The sequence below is a fragment of the Haliaeetus albicilla genome, chromosome 16, assembly GCF_947461875.1.
Source record: "Haliaeetus albicilla chromosome 16, bHalAlb1.1, whole genome shotgun sequence".
Classification (NCBI taxonomy): domain Eukaryota; kingdom Metazoa; phylum Chordata; class Aves; order Accipitriformes; family Accipitridae; genus Haliaeetus; species Haliaeetus albicilla.
Genome location: NC_091498.1, coordinates 3,956,808 through 3,976,391, shown reverse-complemented (window position 1 = coordinate 3,976,391; position 19,584 = coordinate 3,956,808). Strand labels below are relative to the sequence as shown.

The window sequence follows — 19,584 nt, the reverse complement described above, 5'->3', positions numbered from 1 at the left end:
GCCTCCAAATCAAAATGTAAACTGCAATGTCCACAGAAGAATGTGGCAATGAACAAAGAAATTGCTCAAATTCTCAAAACTCGCTGAAAGAGAGCTACAGTTTTGAACCCGTACCCCCTTCTAACAGCATATTCAACAGCTCTAGCAAGGAAAAGCATTATCTTAGACTGAAACTGGTGTTGGAATTTTTATTTTAGAGCAGCTAGAGCACAAAGGTTTCAAGGAAGGCTTGTTCTCTGTTGTTTCTGGCTCCAAGGCAAGCAATGTGCAACTTAGTTACTAAAAGGCACCTCTATGACTGTATTCTACATCCCTTGGGAGATGGTATCCAAGTTCTTCAGCTGCAGCGTAGAACTTCCTCCTTTGGGACACTCTGCTTTATCTCATTAAGCTCCAGTACAACATGTCTCACTAGGGCAGCTAATACATCACTTTGAAAGACTACAGAAATATACTTATGCTTGCTTTGATTTTATTTTCAGACACCACCACATAAAAAAACTATTTCCTTTATTTAAGAAAAGCAGCTCTCCAAAGTACAGACCATCAAACTTTAGCCAAAATAGTAATGCTTTAACAGAGCCAAAAAACTCTGAAGCTGATCCAGTAGCACTGACTGATCTCATTAGCTCTTCTCATGAAAATATACAGATATGACTTCACTCCTGGATTACACTCCTATGTTTAGTTTATACCTAATATGGATATTCAGTGTACAGAACTAAGTCATTTCCTTTCCTCGTGTAAAGTTCCTTGCCCTTTGTCTAGCCAACAATACAAGGAATAAGTTTGAACTCTCAGAGAACTTACACACAAAGACATTTGTAATTAATAGCAGTTTAGCTTATGTTTTTCACTTCAGCATAAACAAACACAGCATTCAGAGCCCTAAAAATCAGATTGTGCCACAAATGCCTGTTTGACCTGAATTAAGAAAAACCCAAATAACTCAAAACAAGTTTAAAAAAATTTAAGTATTATCTTTTTTAGGAAAAAAATATTCTAAATAAAGGATTTAAAGCTCCTGAAGTCAAAGCTCTATATAAACTCATATCAAGGCAACATGACGACTTGGGGTTTGGATGTTTTAACTGTTAAAATGTTCACAAGCTCTTAATACAACAAATGAGCACAGAGTGAGTACCTAGCATCTATTTTAAGAGTGAAACTCTTATCATTCTGAAGTAAAGAATATGCAAGAAAAAAAAACACCTTAATTAGGACAATAAGTTGTTTGTTATGGGTTATTTACAAAGAACTTTGAAGATAAAAATCAAATTAGATGGATAACAAGTACAGATGTAAATTATTTTTCCATGGACAGTCAACTCAAAACCAACGACCATCTTAATTAAAGTTTGTGGTCTTAGACAAACTAAACATCTACACTGGCAGACAAAAACACCTTACTTTCTCCCATGCTGTCCAGTTAAGGTTTTATAGAATTGCACTGCTCAGTTGATTATCAGTTGCAGGGCAAAAGAGAACACCTACCAAAAAAAAAAAGACAACAAATCCAATTACTGCCAAGTACAGTTATCCAGTCTTAAGTAATTCTTACGGATTCCTGTCCAGCCCAGCCAGAACTTGGAACTGATGTAGGTAGACACTGTTATAAAAGTGTATAGGCCTTGTGTTAGTCATATCACAATGAATGTCTCGTTTAAAAGACAATCTGAACATGCTTACACTGGTGAGAAAACAACAACAGCCCAGGGCTCTTTTTGTCCCTTTTAACTAATGTGCACCTTTAAAAATCAAATTTGCAACCTCAGAGTACAAAAGTCATTTGTCAAAGTACATAAATTACTATTTAGCTACAAGTTCAATGAATTCCCAAACTAGATTTTTCCAAACACAGATTTTTGTAAGAGACAACATAGCCTTCAAAAATCCACAAGTTCAGCTACAGAACCACCTACTTCTCTGCTTACCCTATTCACGTTAAAAGACAGACAGTAATAATCTTCAAATAAAGAACTCTCTTTCCTCACTGTTTCCTTCCACAAGATTAGGTCAGGATAACCAGTGAAAGACTAGACAGTGACATTGAGTCACTTCAGGCTGTGAGGGTAATGATTACTAACTTAAGATGCCAATACTATCACAGTGATGCCCACTGAAAGACTATCAGACCCTCCCACCCATTCCTAACACTGAAACTGAGTTTACATAAATATTCCTTGTATCTACATGTTATTTCTCAATAATCAACTACCTCTACACACAGACAAGACATCTCTTAAGAGGATTCTCTTCAAATATTTTCACAAGAACTTTGGTGTTGTGTTAGGTATGCTCTTCCCTGCTTCCATGGATTCCTTACTGCGCGTACACACAATCACAGACTGACATACAAAAGCATCAGGAACGAGACTCAGACTGCTCAGATCCTTTACGTGCATTTACCCATGACTTCTGATAGGTGCCAGGCCCTAAAGTTTGTCCCACAATACGTGCTCTGATGCACAGGCTCCTCTTTCCCCCTCAAGCCTTCAATGCACAGCCTGAGATACTGCCTATCTGAGAAAACTCAAGACAGATTTGTCTTTTATAGCAGTTATCTATGCTCAAAGAATGCATCTATGGCATACAGCACTCGTATGCACCATGGAGCAAATGACTCAGAAGCATCACTGCAGATGACCGTACAATCCCAGCTGGCAGATTAGCAGGCTGTAAAGGGCAATGAGTTGAAATTCAGGAACTCAGCCAGTTCTCAGACCACTTTGTGGGGCAAGGAGGAAAAGTGCACAAGCGTCAGCCATCTTTCAACTGCAAAGTAAAACACAAGTTCTCTTGACAATCTAACTGAGCTGTCTAGGTGTTAATCATTGGAAAGGGGAGGATAGATGCCAGTAAATAAAACCATTACTCATTAAGCGTCTACTCAGAAGCAATTTCTGACTGAAGAAAAGCTAACTCATCTGTATCATCCCTTTGAAAATGATTGCTAGGAGTCTCTAAGCTTACTTTCCAATGTTTTGCAAAAAAATTAATATTTACACTTGAGACCATCTCTGTATTTTTAAACATTGTACCAAGCACACCAGTTTCTGTATTAGCAATCAGATTCAAATCAAAAAGACAAGGATGTTTCAGGCTATGAGAACTTTCCCAAGCAGAATTTAAAGGAATGTAGTCTGGTGGCTAGAGAAGGAAAAGGCCTGATTTGTAACAACTAAGCACTGGATATACCAAGATGGTTACATCTCAGTTTATAAAAGGATCCCTTGCAATATTCCAGTATTTGCTCACAAGAAATAAGACACCCATGAAATTTTGCTACCTATACCAAATGCATATCAAAGGTGGACTGAGAAAGTTCTCAGGTGCTGAGGTTATTACATCAAAACCTCCAAAGGATAATCCGGTACCTAAGGAGGAGACTTATCTACTAAGATTATCAAGTGACAAGCCTACCCCTGACAAGAATATCTCTGAGAAGCAACGTTGCCTGTCTCTAGGCTTGTTATTTCCTTGTTTCAATGTTCCTTTTAATTTTACAGCTATATTGTAGTTGCCAAAAAAAAAACAAAAAAAAAAACAAACCACCCTCCCCTCCCCAAATGATGACAAAGATGATCATGGGATGGTTTGTTATAAACCAATATAGAGCAGCTATACTACTCCAGAATGACACATCAGAGCTTACGTAAGGATGCGCACAGGCAATGAGCAACTGTAAAACAAAGGCAGACCTGAATGCATGCAATTCAGACAAATCACACTCCTCTCACCCAGCCCCGAGCTAATGTCAAGTCTGCTGCTAGAGACGCAGATGCACACATCCCTTTCCTGCCACTGGCTCCAACATTTAACTGAACAAAACGGACCTAGATCCCGGAAGACAAACAGTTCACCTGCCAAATTTCTGTTTAATTCAGATATACAAAAATGTAGACAAGCTTCTGTTACAATCATTGGGGGCGTTTTAGAGCAGGGTATTTATTAAATGTGAAATCACAGCTTTTTTCCTACTGACAGTACAATTCACAGGTAAACAGATAGTAGACACTTATCTGATTTTCAAAACAGGTGCCAAATTTCGCAATGACATCTTATTTGAAAGCTGCCAGAAATCCAAGGTCTAATTAATCTGCAAGTATACACATGTTACACAGTTGAAGAAGAGAGCACCTTCCTCAATGGTTACCTACATCTACTATAACCCGTCTCATGCCAGCAGATATATGACTATGAATTTCTTGTTTGTTGAGTTTGTTGGTTTTTTCCTTTAACACCAGACTTGTTGATCATCTGTGTCTTCACCTTGCTATTACAAGAAGAATGCAATCACCAACTGCCCTCTAGAACTTCAGGGGCTGAGCTTTGAGCAGCTCCATCTCCTTTGTACACTGTCTTAAAGAAACTGCACAAGTAGTTTTGTAAGCTCTGTCCTGTGGTTTCCACAGATGAGTGGTTCTATTTGACCAAGTCAGTCCACCATGCTTTTTATTTACAATAAAAATCCACACACTATCAACTAAATCGCAGCTATTACAAGTGGCTTATAAGAGTTGTATTCAGATCACAACACTCGAGTTTCTGTGTGCGCGTTCATTACAACAGTCTTCACTACTCTAAAATGCCACAAGGGCATATAAAAATATTCTGTTGGACAATGGAAGTGGGCCTCCCTCATTAATAAAGCATGTGAAGAACATATGAGAAAACTAAACGAAATCAGATACATCACTAGATTCTCCTAATCAGCTCTCAGAGGAAAGACTTGAAAAATATTTACACTTAGTTTAAAAGAGACCCCAGGCAGCCCACCAGCACTGTAACAAAAAAGCTGCTAAAGCTACTCATTATCTGAGACCAAGAAACAGATTATTCACCTCAGTTTCAGCACTGTAACACATTTTCTTACCCAAGTATCCTAATTCTGCACATACTTTTATCGCAGACTATGAAAATACAAGTTACAGCAGACTGATACACTGTCTTCTTGAATAAACCAAAGCAATTTGCTGGTGACAAACAGCCCTATATAGTTATTCATAACTGAAACCTAACCATGTGCGCACTCTTCCCCATGCTGTGCCCATTCTCTTTTGTTACTGATCACAATTTAATAAGATTCATACCCAACATTTTGGGCATGAAGCCAAACAGTTTCTCCTGCTTCACAGGTTTGTTTCTCAAGCTTTAATCCATACCTTTGTTTCATCTTAGTCTGGCTGCTACAATCCTTTGTACACAGGTCATACAGTTACCGCCCTTCAGCCGCAGGCATTTGGCAGAGATTTCTTTTTTGGTCAAGAAGTCTCTCCACTACCTCTACCTTAAGAGCTTCGCTGACTAACAGTGCACAGGTAGAACCAAGACCCCATATACCGTTTGAAAAGTGATTAGCTACATTGCAAAATACAGTAACATTCACTCAGTAACTTCAGACTTTTTCTAGGTTGCACCCATAACCAGGTGAAAACGATGCAAGAGACTAAAGCAGACACAGAGCTTCCTTCCCATTTACGGGGGCGGGGGGGAGGAATGACTAAATCAAAATCTAGTGCTCGTCTAGACAGACACTATTAGTTTTCTTGAATAACCATAAATATTCTGCTTGCATTTTATGAAGTGACCATTTTAATGAGACAGGTAACAAACAAGAGTTTTATTAGCTTTACAAAAACACCCTTCCAATAACACTTAACAGCTTCAATAAAGTGTGGGATAGGCAGCAACACCCAGATGAAAGAACTATTTTGGTCTGTCTGCTGCGGTGAGGGGTGTTCTTACTCTGCTGAATTCTACAGGGAAATAATCTTTACCTGAAGATCATGAAGGCAGACAATAACTTCTTTTTTAACCTGAACTCTATCCTAAAGGCAGACAGTATACAGCTTGCAGCAGTTATTCATAACACAGGGAAAAGGCTTCCTTGAGGGAGATACTACTCACTGATAATCCCGAATATAACCTTAAATCCTTGCCAATAAAGAAGTTTCAGCTGAGGGGGACAGAAAAATTCCCTGCTTTTCCCCTTTCACATAGTCTCACAACTTTAGTGGTCCGATACCAATTTAATCACAATCAGTACATGCCTTTCACAACTGTTTTTACACCCTCTTCCATGCTACCCCTCATGCATAAAATATCCTTTTTAAACACACCCACAAAGCTTATTCCCCCTGCCCTCAAATCCTTCTGCCATCAATCACTTGCTCGAATTTGTTTAAAAATAAGGAAAATCAGCCAACAAACTTTAGGTCAGATGAAGATAAATCGGCATGTTATATTAAAGTAGTACTGCTATAAATAATTCAAAGTAATCTGTAACTTAATTGCTGTGCTAGTAAGTTCTAACCTCTATACTAAGAGCCCAAATATTCTGACTAAAATCAAGTCTGGAATCCTCCACTCCAATGCTTTCCCTGGGTCCTATTATTGCCTCTTGATACTACTAAAAAGTCTGAAACAGGAAAAATTCAACATTTTTAGAGTATCATTTAAGAAATAAAATCTATCTTTAATAACTTATTTTCAAAGCTCTACCTAGTCTGCTGGAAATTTTCATGTTTGTCATCGTGGCTTTTATACTAAGCAATTCCCAAGATCTCAGATGAAGGGTTTTCATTATTTTCTCACTGCAAGAGAAAGAAACTTCATCTGAAGAATTACAATACTTTTCTACAGAAGCTTTCTTCAAAGTAAGTTTAAGCACAGTAAGAAAAGATTAACACCATTTACTCTCTGCATTTTTGATATGAAGTAAAACTAAGATGCTGCATCACTAGAGCCCCGGAGGATGCAAAATATTGCATCATACTGCAATATATGAATGCAAAACATGTGGAGATACCATATGTTATCTCTGGCAGATAAGGGCAGTACAACACATGCTCATTCTTCTAGTTCGGGAGAAAAACTGGTGATGCATTTACATGTTTGCTTTCTGACACAAAAGCACACTTTGTAGGTGGGGGACTGAGTGCAAAGTAACTCGTATTTTTACTACCTTCATGCGCACACTTGGGCGCACAATGCGGGGCGCTGAATCGCGAGGGCAACGCGTTGTGGTGCACAGAGCAAGTTACTCCTCTCTGCTACCGTTGCCCACAGTCCTGCTATGCACCAGCTGCACCATTTGCTCTCGGGAAAAGAATTTTCCAGCAAACGCACGCGGGCACACTTTTCAAAAGTGACTTATTTGCGGTTCGCAGCGTCACTCCCTCCATCTGTACACACCGACTCACCCCCGGTTCCCCGCACTCCCTCCCCGCTCCGGACACACACACAGACACACACACACCCCCCCCCCAAACCCTCCCCAACCGAAGGGCCCTTTTGTACCCAGCCGCCCCGCACCGAGCCGAACGACGAGGCGTCGCCTACAGCCGAGCCCGGAGCCGCCGTGAGGAGAGACCCGCCGTCCCGCCTCGCTCCCGGCCTCGGGTAGTTTGGAGGGGGGGGTGGGGGGTTGGAAAGGAGGGGAGCCCCGACTGTAGGTGGGGAAGGGGGTGCCCGGTCCCCCCCCGACCCGGTCCGCCGTGGAGAAGCGTCCCCGAGCGAGTCGCTGAGGGAAACTTGGAGCCCCCCCCGCCCGCCTCAAGGCGGGAAAACGGCGGTTGGGGGAGGGGGCGACCAACGGTCGGGGAGCGGCGCGCTCGGCGCCGAGCCGGGCCACCACCCCTCCGCCTTTACCTTGACGAAGAGCTCGATGACGGGTTCTTTATCCCCCTCCTTCAACCCGTTGACCGGCACGGACAGCGCCATGCTTCAAACCTCCGCCCGCCTCTCGCCCTCACCCGCCGCTGCCAGCCCGGGACGGCGACGCCACACCGCTCGCCTCACCCGCCCTGCGCGCGACTGCCGCCGGCCCCGCCCCAGCGGCCCCAGCCGCCCGCCCGGGGCCGGAGCGAGGCGGGAGGGGCGGGGCCAGCGTCAAAGGGGCGGGGCCAGCGTCAAAGGGGCGGGGCTGGGGCTGAGCTGAGGGGGGTGGGGGGTGGGCAACGGTTTCCATGGCGGGCCGCAGGGCGCGGTGCCGCCTGAGGGAAAAGGCGGGATGGGGGGGGGGGGAGTCCCGGCGGGCAGGGCCGGGGGACACCCCCGGGGCCGTTGGGGACCCCCCCCCCACCCCGGGGTGAGGCCGGTGACGGGCGCTCCCCGTTGCTGGTGCGGTGCCCGATGACCTAACGTCTGGGAGCGGCCTGCTTGGGCCCGGCCTTGGCGGAGGCCGCAGGCCTGTGGGCGCTGCCAGGCCCGGGGAGGGGGTCGTGTGCGTGTAGTATATCGTGTGTGTGTGTTTATATCGTGTGTGTCCGCAGCCTGCCTCGCCTGCGGGGAAAAAGCTTCAAAACTAGAAACTTCCCCCTCAAAGCCCCACCGGGGTGAGGGACCAGCCACAGGGCGGGTGTCTGTGCCAGAGCAGCAGAAATAGCTTCTTTCCTGGCTGGGGAAAAAAAAAAAAAAAAAAAAAATCTATTTTGAGAAGCAGGGAGGAGTGTTTCCAGCCCAGTTTCTCCCTCGCTATTAAGGTCAGGGACTGAGGAGCTGGACAGAAAAATGCGCAGGAGAATTAGGCGAAACGTCGGAATGAAATTAAACGGTTTGCCCTTTTTCCAGTCTTTTCACGAAAATAGCACAAGGCAGCACGCAGCCTGCGATCACATTTTCCCCATGCGACTTCATGCCTGCGGAGTCCAAGCCGTTGTGAACAGAGCGGCTTTTATGCCTCGGCAGCACCCGCCCTCGCTCCCAGTCCTTCCTTTTTTCAGGAGCTCAGACTCTGTTTTTCATAGTCTGAGTTCAGCTGCACCTGGATGTCTCGGCAGAGCCGTTCCCAGGGTAGGATGCGCTGGGGCTGTGGGATACCCTGAGGTGACACTGAATGACTTGTAGACGCAGCTCTCCGCCTCTACTGCTTTAATGCTGTCTGTGACCCGGCGCTGGAGCGAACCTCCCTGTAATTTGTACCCAAATGCATCCGTGCAGCCAGAAATGGCTCTGGATGAAATGGTTACCAACGGAGTATTCACTGGTAATAACAAAACCTCATATCTCTCCAGGCATTTTACTACCCTCAGTTCTGCATAACCGGATGTCTTTAAGCAAATTTCATCTTTGAATGTCCTTGAATCGTTCATCTAGAGCAGGAAAAACTGCTGTCAGACCCTATCCCGGTGCTGATAGGGCTGGGCAACCGATGTGACAAAGTCCTTTTCATTCCCATTCCTACAGCTTCTGTACAGCCCTCCTCAGCTCAGCAGACTCCCTGGGAGTCGGTGGAAGATTCGTTTCTATTTGTTTGACAGAAAGTCTAAGGAACCTCGCTGATTCATGGGGTGGGACAGTCTAAATTGGAATTGGTGTGTCACTGTAACCAAACCGATCTGGGAGCAAGGCAGGACTGTGCAGTCCAGGCCCATCCAGGAACCTCCCTTAAATTAATTGCAGCCTGTACCACAAAGGACACTGTCGTTGGAACGTGGGTGGGATAGAGAAGAGGGAAAAACATTTCCCTTAAATGGGATTGTCACAGAGACCTTCCATGAGCATCAGTTTTGGGGCTTTACGTTCACTTTTTCCACACGGCAGAGTAAGAAATCTGCACCAGTTGGGCCAAATGTCCCCACTTGGTTTAGGAACTGGTGACAAGGGGCTTTTATTGCAAGGCCATTGCAGCAGCATGCTGGCAGGGGAAAGTTGTTATCCTCTGCTGCTTGTTCGGTGTCTGCTGGGACAGGCAAGAGCCGAGTCCTCCGAACCGGGGCTGAGCAGCGCCAGGTTAAGGAGCACTGAAGCAGATACCCACCCCGCTCAGCCAAGGACCAAGCCTTCCTCTCCTTGCTTCACCATCCTCCTCTGCCAAAAGTTTTGAGATCACAGGGGGTTGTAAAACTTGAAATACTTTATAAGCCTCCCCAAAGCAAAGAACCACCTACTTTTGAAAAGGCAGTGTTTTTAGTACAAAGAAATAGCTCTCCCACGGCGCTGCTAAAGGAAGGTGTAGAGCAACAAATTTGAGGTCTGTGAGGCACTCCGCTTTTTTATGTTTTACCAGCCATACAAAGGAGCTGCCAAGGCTGGTTTTTTCCTTGCTACCACTGAATTTCTTCTCTAACAAAAGAGTTTACATGCTGTTATCTTGCAGAGCAGCTAATAGCTACCTTATTTCATTTATATCCAGCTGCACCAGCTTTGTCTGTTGCTTAATATCTTTTCAGTTATTTTACTTTTAGATGATATTTTCCTGGTTTCCAGCTGCCACCTACCAAACCCCTCATCCTCCCCATTCAAATGAAACCTCTTTCCGTAACAACGCTCAGAACGGTTTTGAAAGTTGAAAGCTCTTGATTCTTTCCTAGTTCTGTAATTGCTACTTATGTTATACTGGAAGATTTTCTTCGATAATACTCGGAATTAATTTGTCCAAGCTTTACAAAATAAATAACCAACCCTCCTAACAATCCGCAGGAAAATGAGTATTACCCACCTTTTACAGCTGTGAGGAATGAGTCAGAGAAGTTAAGTGACTTATTCAAAGCTAAATTTGCACCAAGTCAGGGAGTCAGAACAAAGCAATTCTGGCCCCCCCACCTATGCCTAGACCAGTAGGTCACTCCCTGTATATTATTTTATGCTGTATTGAGAAGGCTTTTTTCCATTTGGCAGAGCAGCAAAACAGCATATTATTGTTTCACTTCTCTAGCACTTTTGGCCTTTATGCAGCAATTTTCCATCTCAAACTTTCCAAGTGCTTTTGAAATGGGAGGCATCAGATGTTAAAGATATCAAAGCAAGCGTTCTCCTGCCCCGGCCCTCGCTGCGCACGTTCAGCCGGTGGAATTCACTGCCGCATTGACCCTGGGGTTCAAAAAATGGCTTTTTATTTCTGAGGGGAGTTTTTCAGGCACTGGAGGAGCTCAGCATGCAGGTCATGTTGCAGCACAGCGGGACTGCATGACGTACGAACATCCCGGCTTTTAAACATAATGAAACTGCTTCAAGAAGAAAGGGTGCTGAGGAAGGTTTGGAAGGCAGAATGCAGCACGGCTGCTCGCTAGACCATCCAGTGCCGGCCACGGCTGGAAGCGAGAGCCTGGCCTGACAGTCGGGTTCATTATAGCTCTTTAAAGCAATGGTGGATGAATCTATGAGAAGAACCTGCCCACGGACACCTATTAAAAGAAAGGCAGAAATGACACGCCCTGGTTTAAAAATACCGGCATTCTCATTGCAATGCTAATTCGGGTTCCTGGACTTGTCTGCAGGCCTGGACGCTGCAAAATCTTTCCCTGGAGACTTGAAGAGGAAGAGCAGTGACCGCAGGCCCAGAGACCACGTGTCCCAGATGCTCTGCTGTGATGGTGCCCCTTTCGCAAAGTAACCCCATAAGCTCCAATTTCCTTTAGCCTCCCATCCAGACACCAAGCGAGATTTTGGGCTCCCTCCATCCCCCGCCACCTAGGATGGACTGTTTTGTTCTGCTGATATCGCTCATTCATGTTTTATTACCCCTGCGTTGAGCAGTGTTTGTTTTTGAAGAGGATCGGAGGGTGTTAGCCCGCCAGATTTACAGGGAGTGCGGGGGAAATCAAACTTCTGCTTGTGTCAGACTGTTTGCAGTTTGCTGTAACTCCCAGCCAGCTGTCCCTAGATAGCTCATTTTCATCCGGGGCGGATGCCAAATTTTAGCATTAACTGCAGGCTCACGGAGCTGGTCCCACAAGGCGCTGAAGTGAGCAGCTGAGGACACACAGCGCTGCGTGGAACCGGACCCAGAGTTAACATCTGACAGTGGTGAAAAATACAGTGGAAAACAGCTCTCTGCTGTGGGTTGAGGCAGAATTACAGGAGCAGAGGACGCATCCCGTATCATTATGTGGGAAATTGACTTCACCCCACAATTTCTGGGTCGCTCCTCTTTTGCACGGTCCAAATTAACACTGCTCCAAGCACAGAGGTTGGAGCACTAAATGTTTCTAGGAAATGTTAATCAAGAACTTTTAGTGGCAGTAATTGCAGCTTGGAGTCATTTAACAATCGATGTACTTTCCATGCAATAGCATGCTTTTTTTTCTGGTTACTGGCATATGGTCCTTACCCCAGGGAGCTGGACGGTAATTAATGCATTTTGTGGTTAAATGTTTGGACTCAGCATCTCACGGCGCCCGAGGAGAAGGGAGGTAGACAAAGCAGGCATTGTCTGCAGGTTTCCCTGGGCTGCCTTACGTCCCCTACACTGAGGCATGGTGGGGGCAGGTTTACAGGAACGCTGACACAGGCAGAGTTTTCACCTCGCTCCCTTTAGTGTCACTGAAACACTGGCAAAGTTAAACTGCTTGGCATCTCCCCGCGTTTGGAGGTGATATCCAAGGAGGGGAAAAGGAAAGTTGGCTCTCAGGACCATACATACAACAGGAGTAATTGAATGCCTGACTCTCCTCTTTCAGCAGGAGGCTGTTGCCATGCCTCTTGTCGCCTCGCCGTGTATTTCTCACTGCCCTACTTTCAAAATTCAGATATTGGTCTTTTCTCTACTGTGAGCATCAGGAAACAAAGATTTCAGCTTCACCCTTTTGTAGAAAGGGACCTGGAAAGGACCAAGAGGCAGAGTTCGAGCCTCAGCTAAGCATGAAGGGAGCTGGAAGTTGAGTCTGGGTGCTGGGAAACCTCCCGGGACACATCCCTACAGCAGCACTGCACAGACGCACACACACCAGGCACCTGGAGTTCCTTCAGGAAAAAACCCAAATCTACTGCAGTTCTGGTTTTAAAAGTTATCTGGGGAAAAAAAAAAAAAAAAAAAAAAAAGAAAGAAAACACACCGTTTCCTGTGCCTGTTTAAGTAAAATCTGTATTTCCCCACCCTTGTGTATAGAAGTTGCTGAAAGTAAATAAATTGAGGTCATAGGCTGTTTTCTTTTAAGGTTAGTCTCTGGGTGTTTCAAAGAGCTGGACTGATAACATGACTTGGTTAAAGAAAAAAACAGTATGCAACCTCCTTCTCTCAAAATAAAAATACCAAGTTTGCCCAGCTTCAGTTGATTAAGTGGTTAAAACAACCACACTACCCTGAAGCACAGCAATCAACTGCCACCACCTAGGTTTCCCCCTGCATTTCTATCATCTGAAAAGCCTGAAAGTTGCTGGTAGCTGGGGACTCCCCTAATGAACTCTTTCCATTATATCCCAGCAGCTCCCAGCTGGGTTTCAACACCCTGGACTGGCTTCTGTCATGAAGCTTAAATGGAAGAAATGCCGTTTGATGTGGCTTTTTAATGGTCTGCAAGTTCTGTAAAAGACCCCGGGGAAAGCTGTGGTGTCGAAAGCCAGCACGCAGCACCGGCAGCCTCTCGTGTCCTGCGTGCTCCATTGTGTGTGAGCAGAGAGTGGAAGCACCAGCTCCGTCCCCATCTTTCATCAGCCTGCAAATGGCATCTGCAGAAGATCTGTCCAATTAAAGTAATTACACCGAGCCAGTATATTTTCTCTCTGGGGTGCAGGCTAACATCAGAGCAAAACAAACCCCAAACCCCACACTGAAACCTCTTTATCCCCAGGCTTGCTTGATCCAAAACCATGTTATCACTGTAGACGCCTGATAATCCATCCCAATTTATTGAAAGACCGTCACCTTTAAAATACAAACCACTCTATGTGTTTTCTTCTCACAGTAACGATACCGCTGATGTTCTTTGCTCCACAGCAAAGCTTCGAGCATGGGAGAAACCCTTGAAGGAGAGAAGGGAACTACTTTCCGCTCCTGAGCGGCTGCCAGAAATGCGCAGCTGATGAAGGTGTGTGGTGCTGACCCAGACCAGCGCTTGGAGCCAGCAAGGGGAGGGAGAGGACAAAGCAAACAGCTCATTCGAGGCCCCAGCTCATTTCACTGCAATATATGCTAAGACTCAACTTGCACCCAGGGTCTGAAATATCTTTATTTCTGTGTCTGCACACTTGGAATGAAACAGGCCCCTGCCCCAACCTGGCAGGGTCTTCTACTGACCTGGCAGTTGCTGGTGTGTCAGCAGTGATCACAGTCAGCTTGCTTCAGAGGGCCCATCAAGACAAAATAATTCAATTAATTCCTTCTCCTAGGGGAACAGCTGGATGAGGTTAAGTGATTTGCCCCAGGATTGCCCACAGAGCAGCAGCTCATTCAGCAGTGCAGGTATAAACTAGTCAGCATCTGAAGTTTTGCATCTCTGCTAGCTCCCAGGGCCGTTTCCACTTCTAGCCATGATGAGGAGCATCGTCCCTCCAGGATCGGTCTCTCTTTGCTTTCCAGGTGCCAATGTCCAGCCCCGTTTTGCTCCCCCTAAACACCAACCCAAGCCCATCCTCAGCATAGCCCCGCTGACCTCAGCAGTTCATTTGCTCATCTGGAGTCTAAGACAGCCCAAAAGGGGCTACGCCAAGGAGTCGGTGCTGGGCTTGGTGTAGCCCAGGCCTGGGGGGCCAGGACATGGCATGGGAGATACGGTCAGTGCCAGACCCTTGTGCAGGAGGGAGGATTTTCCACCTCCCCTTCACTGCCCTGAGCACTTACCTGTTCCCAGTGCCATAATGTGCAAGGAGGAGGCAGATCCCTGCTCCAGCCAGGGTGGAGATGTGTCCCCATCACTCGTGTCCTGCTCCAGGTAAGGAAAACATCAGTGCTTTCCTCTTCACCCTGCTACGAGCCTCAAAACTGAATGTGGCACCCGGGTAAACACCCTCCACGCCGTAGGCACAAAAACCCTTTATCATGCAATGCCATTTTGGCAGCCGCCTCTCCCCATCTTTTCCCCAGGCAGCAGTCTCTGGCTGTTCCCGCAGAGCTAAGCCTTGAACATCAGACAAGCGCCTTCTAAATCCCTCAGCAGATTAGGCAGCCATCAGAAGCAGTGAGGGACCCAAATTGTCTCCCTGGGTGCATTTGCCCCTCAAGACCTGGCAGGCAGCAAGATACCGACGTGACTATTTAATTGTCTTTTTATCATGTAGGGACAGCGGGATTACCGGAGCCCTGCAAAGGGCTGCTTCAGGGCTATACATCACAGCCAAAGCCTGAGGTGACAGGGCATGGGATGAGAATGCGCAGGGAGAACCAGACGTGGTCACTGAGTGTTTACATGACATTACACCTGCAGAAACGTGAGTCCCTTGCAGGTTGCTCCTCTCCCAGCTTAGCCCCGCTCCTCCACGGAGGGAGCTCCTGTCGATGGAGTGAAGCTGTGCACCACGAAGGAGGCATCCGAATTCCCTCGAGCTTTCCAGGCGGTTCTTTGGGCAAAGTCCACATCTAAGATTAATTACATTCATCACAGGGAACAAAGCAAACACCCATCACGGAGCCAACCTGCTCCGGACTAATGGCGTAAATGCCGATCTGACTCAAGCGGTGACATGATGAATGTGGATTTTATTTCCTCCTATCTGAGTCACAGTGGAAGGAGCCAGATTTTTTTTCAAAGGACTTGAGAAAGAAAAGGAAATGTGGTCGGGACAAGAAGCCAAGATCTCACAGTTCTTACCAGGACTCAGAAATAATCTTTTTGATAAAATTATTTATATTGCAACAGCATGTATAGTGCTGGCAGCTCCCTAAACACTGACAGAAACTCCTCCACCTTCTTTAAACCTTGCAGCCTGAGGCAGCACAGTGGTGCCAAGGGAATGACGTCCCAAAGCCCAGATATGCCCACAGCAGGATGGAGACCTGAACGTAAACCTCCCGAGTCACAGCCTAAAAACTTGCAGAAGCAGCTATGGTCCTCATGGAAGCCACTTTTGCCCTGCAGACAGGGAGAACAACAATCCTGCGGGGCAGAACCAGAGCAAAGATTTCCCAAATCTTCCCATTACAAGAGCAGGTTATCTGCAGCACACACTCTACCTGCTCAGGCTGAAATTCTGGTATTTCTGAACACTGGGTATTTGATTTTGCAATTTTAATAATCACCTCTTTAGCCCAGTGGTTTTTCTGTGTAACAATCGCTATAAGACACTCTTCAGGCTCCTACTAAGTTATGATAAGAACCATTTAGAGCCAAAAGTTTAGGCACAAAGCTGGAGCAGATATTTGAAGGCTGGAGCCATCCCTCTCCCTCACAGCCCAGCACAAGGGCTGCCCAAGCCCACCCAGGCTCCGCATGGCATCTCTCTGAGCACCAGTGCTGCCAAGATTTTCCCCCTTTCAAATCCTTTGCATCTGTCCCAGCCATGAATCGCAGTATTTCTAGGCGATCTGCATCACTTCCCCGGTTGTTCACCACAGTGAGGTGAGAAATGGGACCGAAACGGAGCCGTGCACGGCAGCAGACAAGGTGGTTAAAACACGGGCTGCTTTTCTACAGCCGTCCTAATTAGATGCACAAGAGGGTTCTATGATTCAGGTTTCTTTTACTGCTTTAACACTTACTCCGGGTAAGCAAATGAGCAATTAGCAGGGCTGCATCTGTGATGTCATTTAAATTCAGATGACACCCTGGCTGCTCATTAATAGCAGGGATGTGCAGTTCAAGACGATAAACCCAAATCCTCTGTTGGCAGCAGGCAGAAATCCCACTCTTCGCACACCCCTTGTCCCAGGAGAATGGGACGATGTGTCCAGCCACACCAGACCGGTTTCAGGGGGCCGACCCCAGGGGCAGACAGATTTAGGGCTCCCTGAGCATCTTGGCAACCCCTCCTGCTCTGTACAGGAAGGTCCCCTCTGCATCCACCCTGTGCCACACCATCTGCCTTGGCATTACGCTCCTAATCCACTCGTCACGTCAGAAGACGCCTTGCTTTGCATCGATGGGCACAATCTGGGGGAAAATTCAACGTGCACAACTGCTCGGGCTTCAGCCCAGCAGGGCAAGTCCCTATTTCTAGTACAGCAAACCTATGCGAGGTTTGGTTCCATCCAGACCCACTGATTTCCACTTAACCCCCCACTCTCGGCACTTCCAAAGAGGTCCCATCCCACCGAGGACAAGGCTCCATGGGGTTATTTCCTTGCCTGCTGTTAGCACAGCTCCATCTCAGCTCCTACATGCCTCGGAAAGCTGGAGCAGCAAGCCGACCCCAAGGCAGGGCAGCGGCAGCTCACCCGTCCTCGGTCCCAGCACCCAAGGTCCAACGCATGGCACATCACCGCAGGGGCCACCACGGCTGGTGCTGGGGAACTCGGCTCCTTGATTTTTGCATCCTCAATGTCTCCATCTCCAGGGAACGCTTGGGCAGGGAGCCGAGGACGGCCACCACGGGGACATTGACGGGCCGTGGTGGCAACACACAGCCCAGAGGCCACTGCAGGAGGAGCTGCAGAGAGGGCTGGTGCCACCTCGGCTCCACAGGCAAATCTCTGCCTGCAATCGGCCAAGATAAACCGGCGCTGCTGGTTGCACATCCAAACACCGCCTCGGTTCCTCCCTGATATCGAGGAGACCCACGCGGCACCGTGCCAGGATCCAGCCGCCTGCTCACCCAGCTGCAAAACTGGTGTCCAGCACAGGCAGAAGTGGGGTCCCAGAGCTCAGAGACCCCCCCAGCACTCCCACTGTACCAGCTGCATCACTGGAAAAATCTTTCAGGCACAATGGCAAAGCACAGGGGAAAAATGACTGCAGACAAATGGGGTTGATATGGACAAGGACTTCAGAGCATTTTTTTCTTCCTTTGGGGGCCTCGCTTCCAGCGATAGATGCTAATTTTTTTTTTTTTTTTTTTACAAAAATCAAAAGGTTTGTGGTTGACAGCAGGTGGGTGTAATACACCCACGGCAAAACAGAGCAGTGGGGATTGCAGTGGGTGCGGGAAGGAACAGGGGGGACCTGGACCTTTTATAACCTGGAGAGCAGACGTTTACCTTCGGGGCAGGATAGCACAGCAGGGCACGCGGCAGGAGCACCGGGACTCAGAGGATACAGGACTCGGCATCGTTGGCTTCTCCTGGGAATCTCCCACCGCAGCCTTTTGACCTACAGCATCGTTACAGCTTACTCAAAAAGCTGGGGAGCCAGGGCCCCTTCTCTGGCAGAGCCAGGCGACCGCAGGGCTCACAATAGCGGCATTCAGAGCCACGGTCCTGCCACAGCGGCGCGGGGAAGGTCCTGACGGAGCCAGCACAGCACCGGTGCCAAAGCAAGGCCAAGCTGGGCAAAGGGAGCTGCAAAGGACCGCGGCGATGGCCGGGAGCTGCAGCGACTCCAGCCAGCCCAAGCCTGTCCTGCCTGGCCACGCCGCATGCTTTTTCTTGGGGCGAGTGGCACAGCCAGGAGTGTATTTCTTTTGCCACTTGCTCTTATCCCTTCAGCTGTAAAGCTTCATTCCTCTCCTCTGTTTCCCCCCCCCCAGTCTGAAATTTATCCAGGTTTGGGATCTGCCCACGGGGAACCCCAGCACTAGGCACCTCGGCGGGCTTTAGGAAAAGCGTTACATGAGTAAATGCATCCCGAAGCCCTGGGGTATTCCTGCCACGGTACTCACGGGTACTGCTCCTTGGCCTCACCGCAGCAAAGTCGCCTCTTTAACTGCCAAAAGAGTCCTGGTCATCGGAAAATGATGTTAATGGTATGAGCATCACCGAGCATTTTATCAATACGAATCTTCATTATGCCACCAGAGCATGCTAAACCCACTGTACTGACGGGGAAACTGAGGCAGGAGTGATCTCATGAGTTGCCTCACTTCACACAGTGAGTCAGCATCTCCAGCTCAGCACCAGTCTCATCTCCCTCCTCCTCCCCCAGCAAAAAACACCCCGAAAAGGACAGCGAGCAATAAATTAGATGAACATTTGCTGCAGTTTCTCCGCGCTGCCATGCGGGCAGTGGAAGGCGCTGAACGCTGCGCTGAGGGCAGGGGGGAAGGGAGCAGCAGCTGGAGAAGGGCCAAGTCCCCCCTGGCAACGCGGCCAACCTCGAGACGAGGTGCTCTGTGCACAGCGCAATTTGGGCGAGTGATGTAGCAAAACCCTGTAGCTGGAGAGCAACACTTTCAGCTTGGGCTGATGGCTGGAGCAATCCCGTCAGCCGACCTGGAGCCGTAAGGAAACCCCAGGGTGACTTAGCTCATAGGATGCTCCAGCTGAAATAGTCTGATTGCCCTTGGGAGGGTGAAAGGCTTTTATTTTTTTTTTTTTTCAGCAGTGAGATTTACCCTGCGGTGGCCTGGGGAACCCACAGACCACTGACATGAACCCTGCGCCTATGGAGATGGTCTCCTCCTGGGTAGTGCCCTACTCTCCCACAAAACACGTGAATTACTCCCTTTTCACACAAGTGCCTTCACTTATCTCTGTCCTGGATAACGGCAAGGTGTCCACTTTCGTCGTCTGGAAAGAAGAGTTGAAGCTGAAAGCAGATTCTGCCTCCGCCCGAAGCTCTCTTTATCCTCCCGCATAAATAATAGAAGGATTCATTCACATGCTTGTAATAGATTAAAAATAAATAAATAAAAGCGAGCTCAATTTTGTTTTGCCAATCATGCACTTAATGTAATTTTCCCTTCTTGTCCCCTTGTGCCGGTGCATGCGGACTCGCAAAGATTTTAATTAGCTGGAAAGGCACCAAACCATTTCTGTCTCATTAAAAAAATATCATCGCAGTGACAAAGGTAATTTTTTCACATCAGTAGTCGGATCCACTCGCTGAATTAAAA

At 47.3% G+C, this 19,584-nt stretch overlaps 1 protein-coding gene across 1 annotated transcript in view; it reads right to left on the bottom strand.

The window, feature by feature from the left end:
* CLIC4 (chloride intracellular channel 4) overlaps positions 1-7,826 on the bottom strand; it is a 33,280-nt gene extending 25,454 nt beyond the window's left edge. Inside the window, exon 1 of the mRNA XM_069803154.1 lies at positions 7,654-7,826. Within this exon, the coding sequence (XP_069659255.1) occupies positions 7,654-7,725 (72 nt within the window). The 5' untranslated portion in view covers positions 7,726-7,826. The remainder of the gene's footprint in view (positions 1-7,653) is intronic.
* Between the last annotated feature and the right edge of the window lie 11,758 nt (positions 7,827-19,584).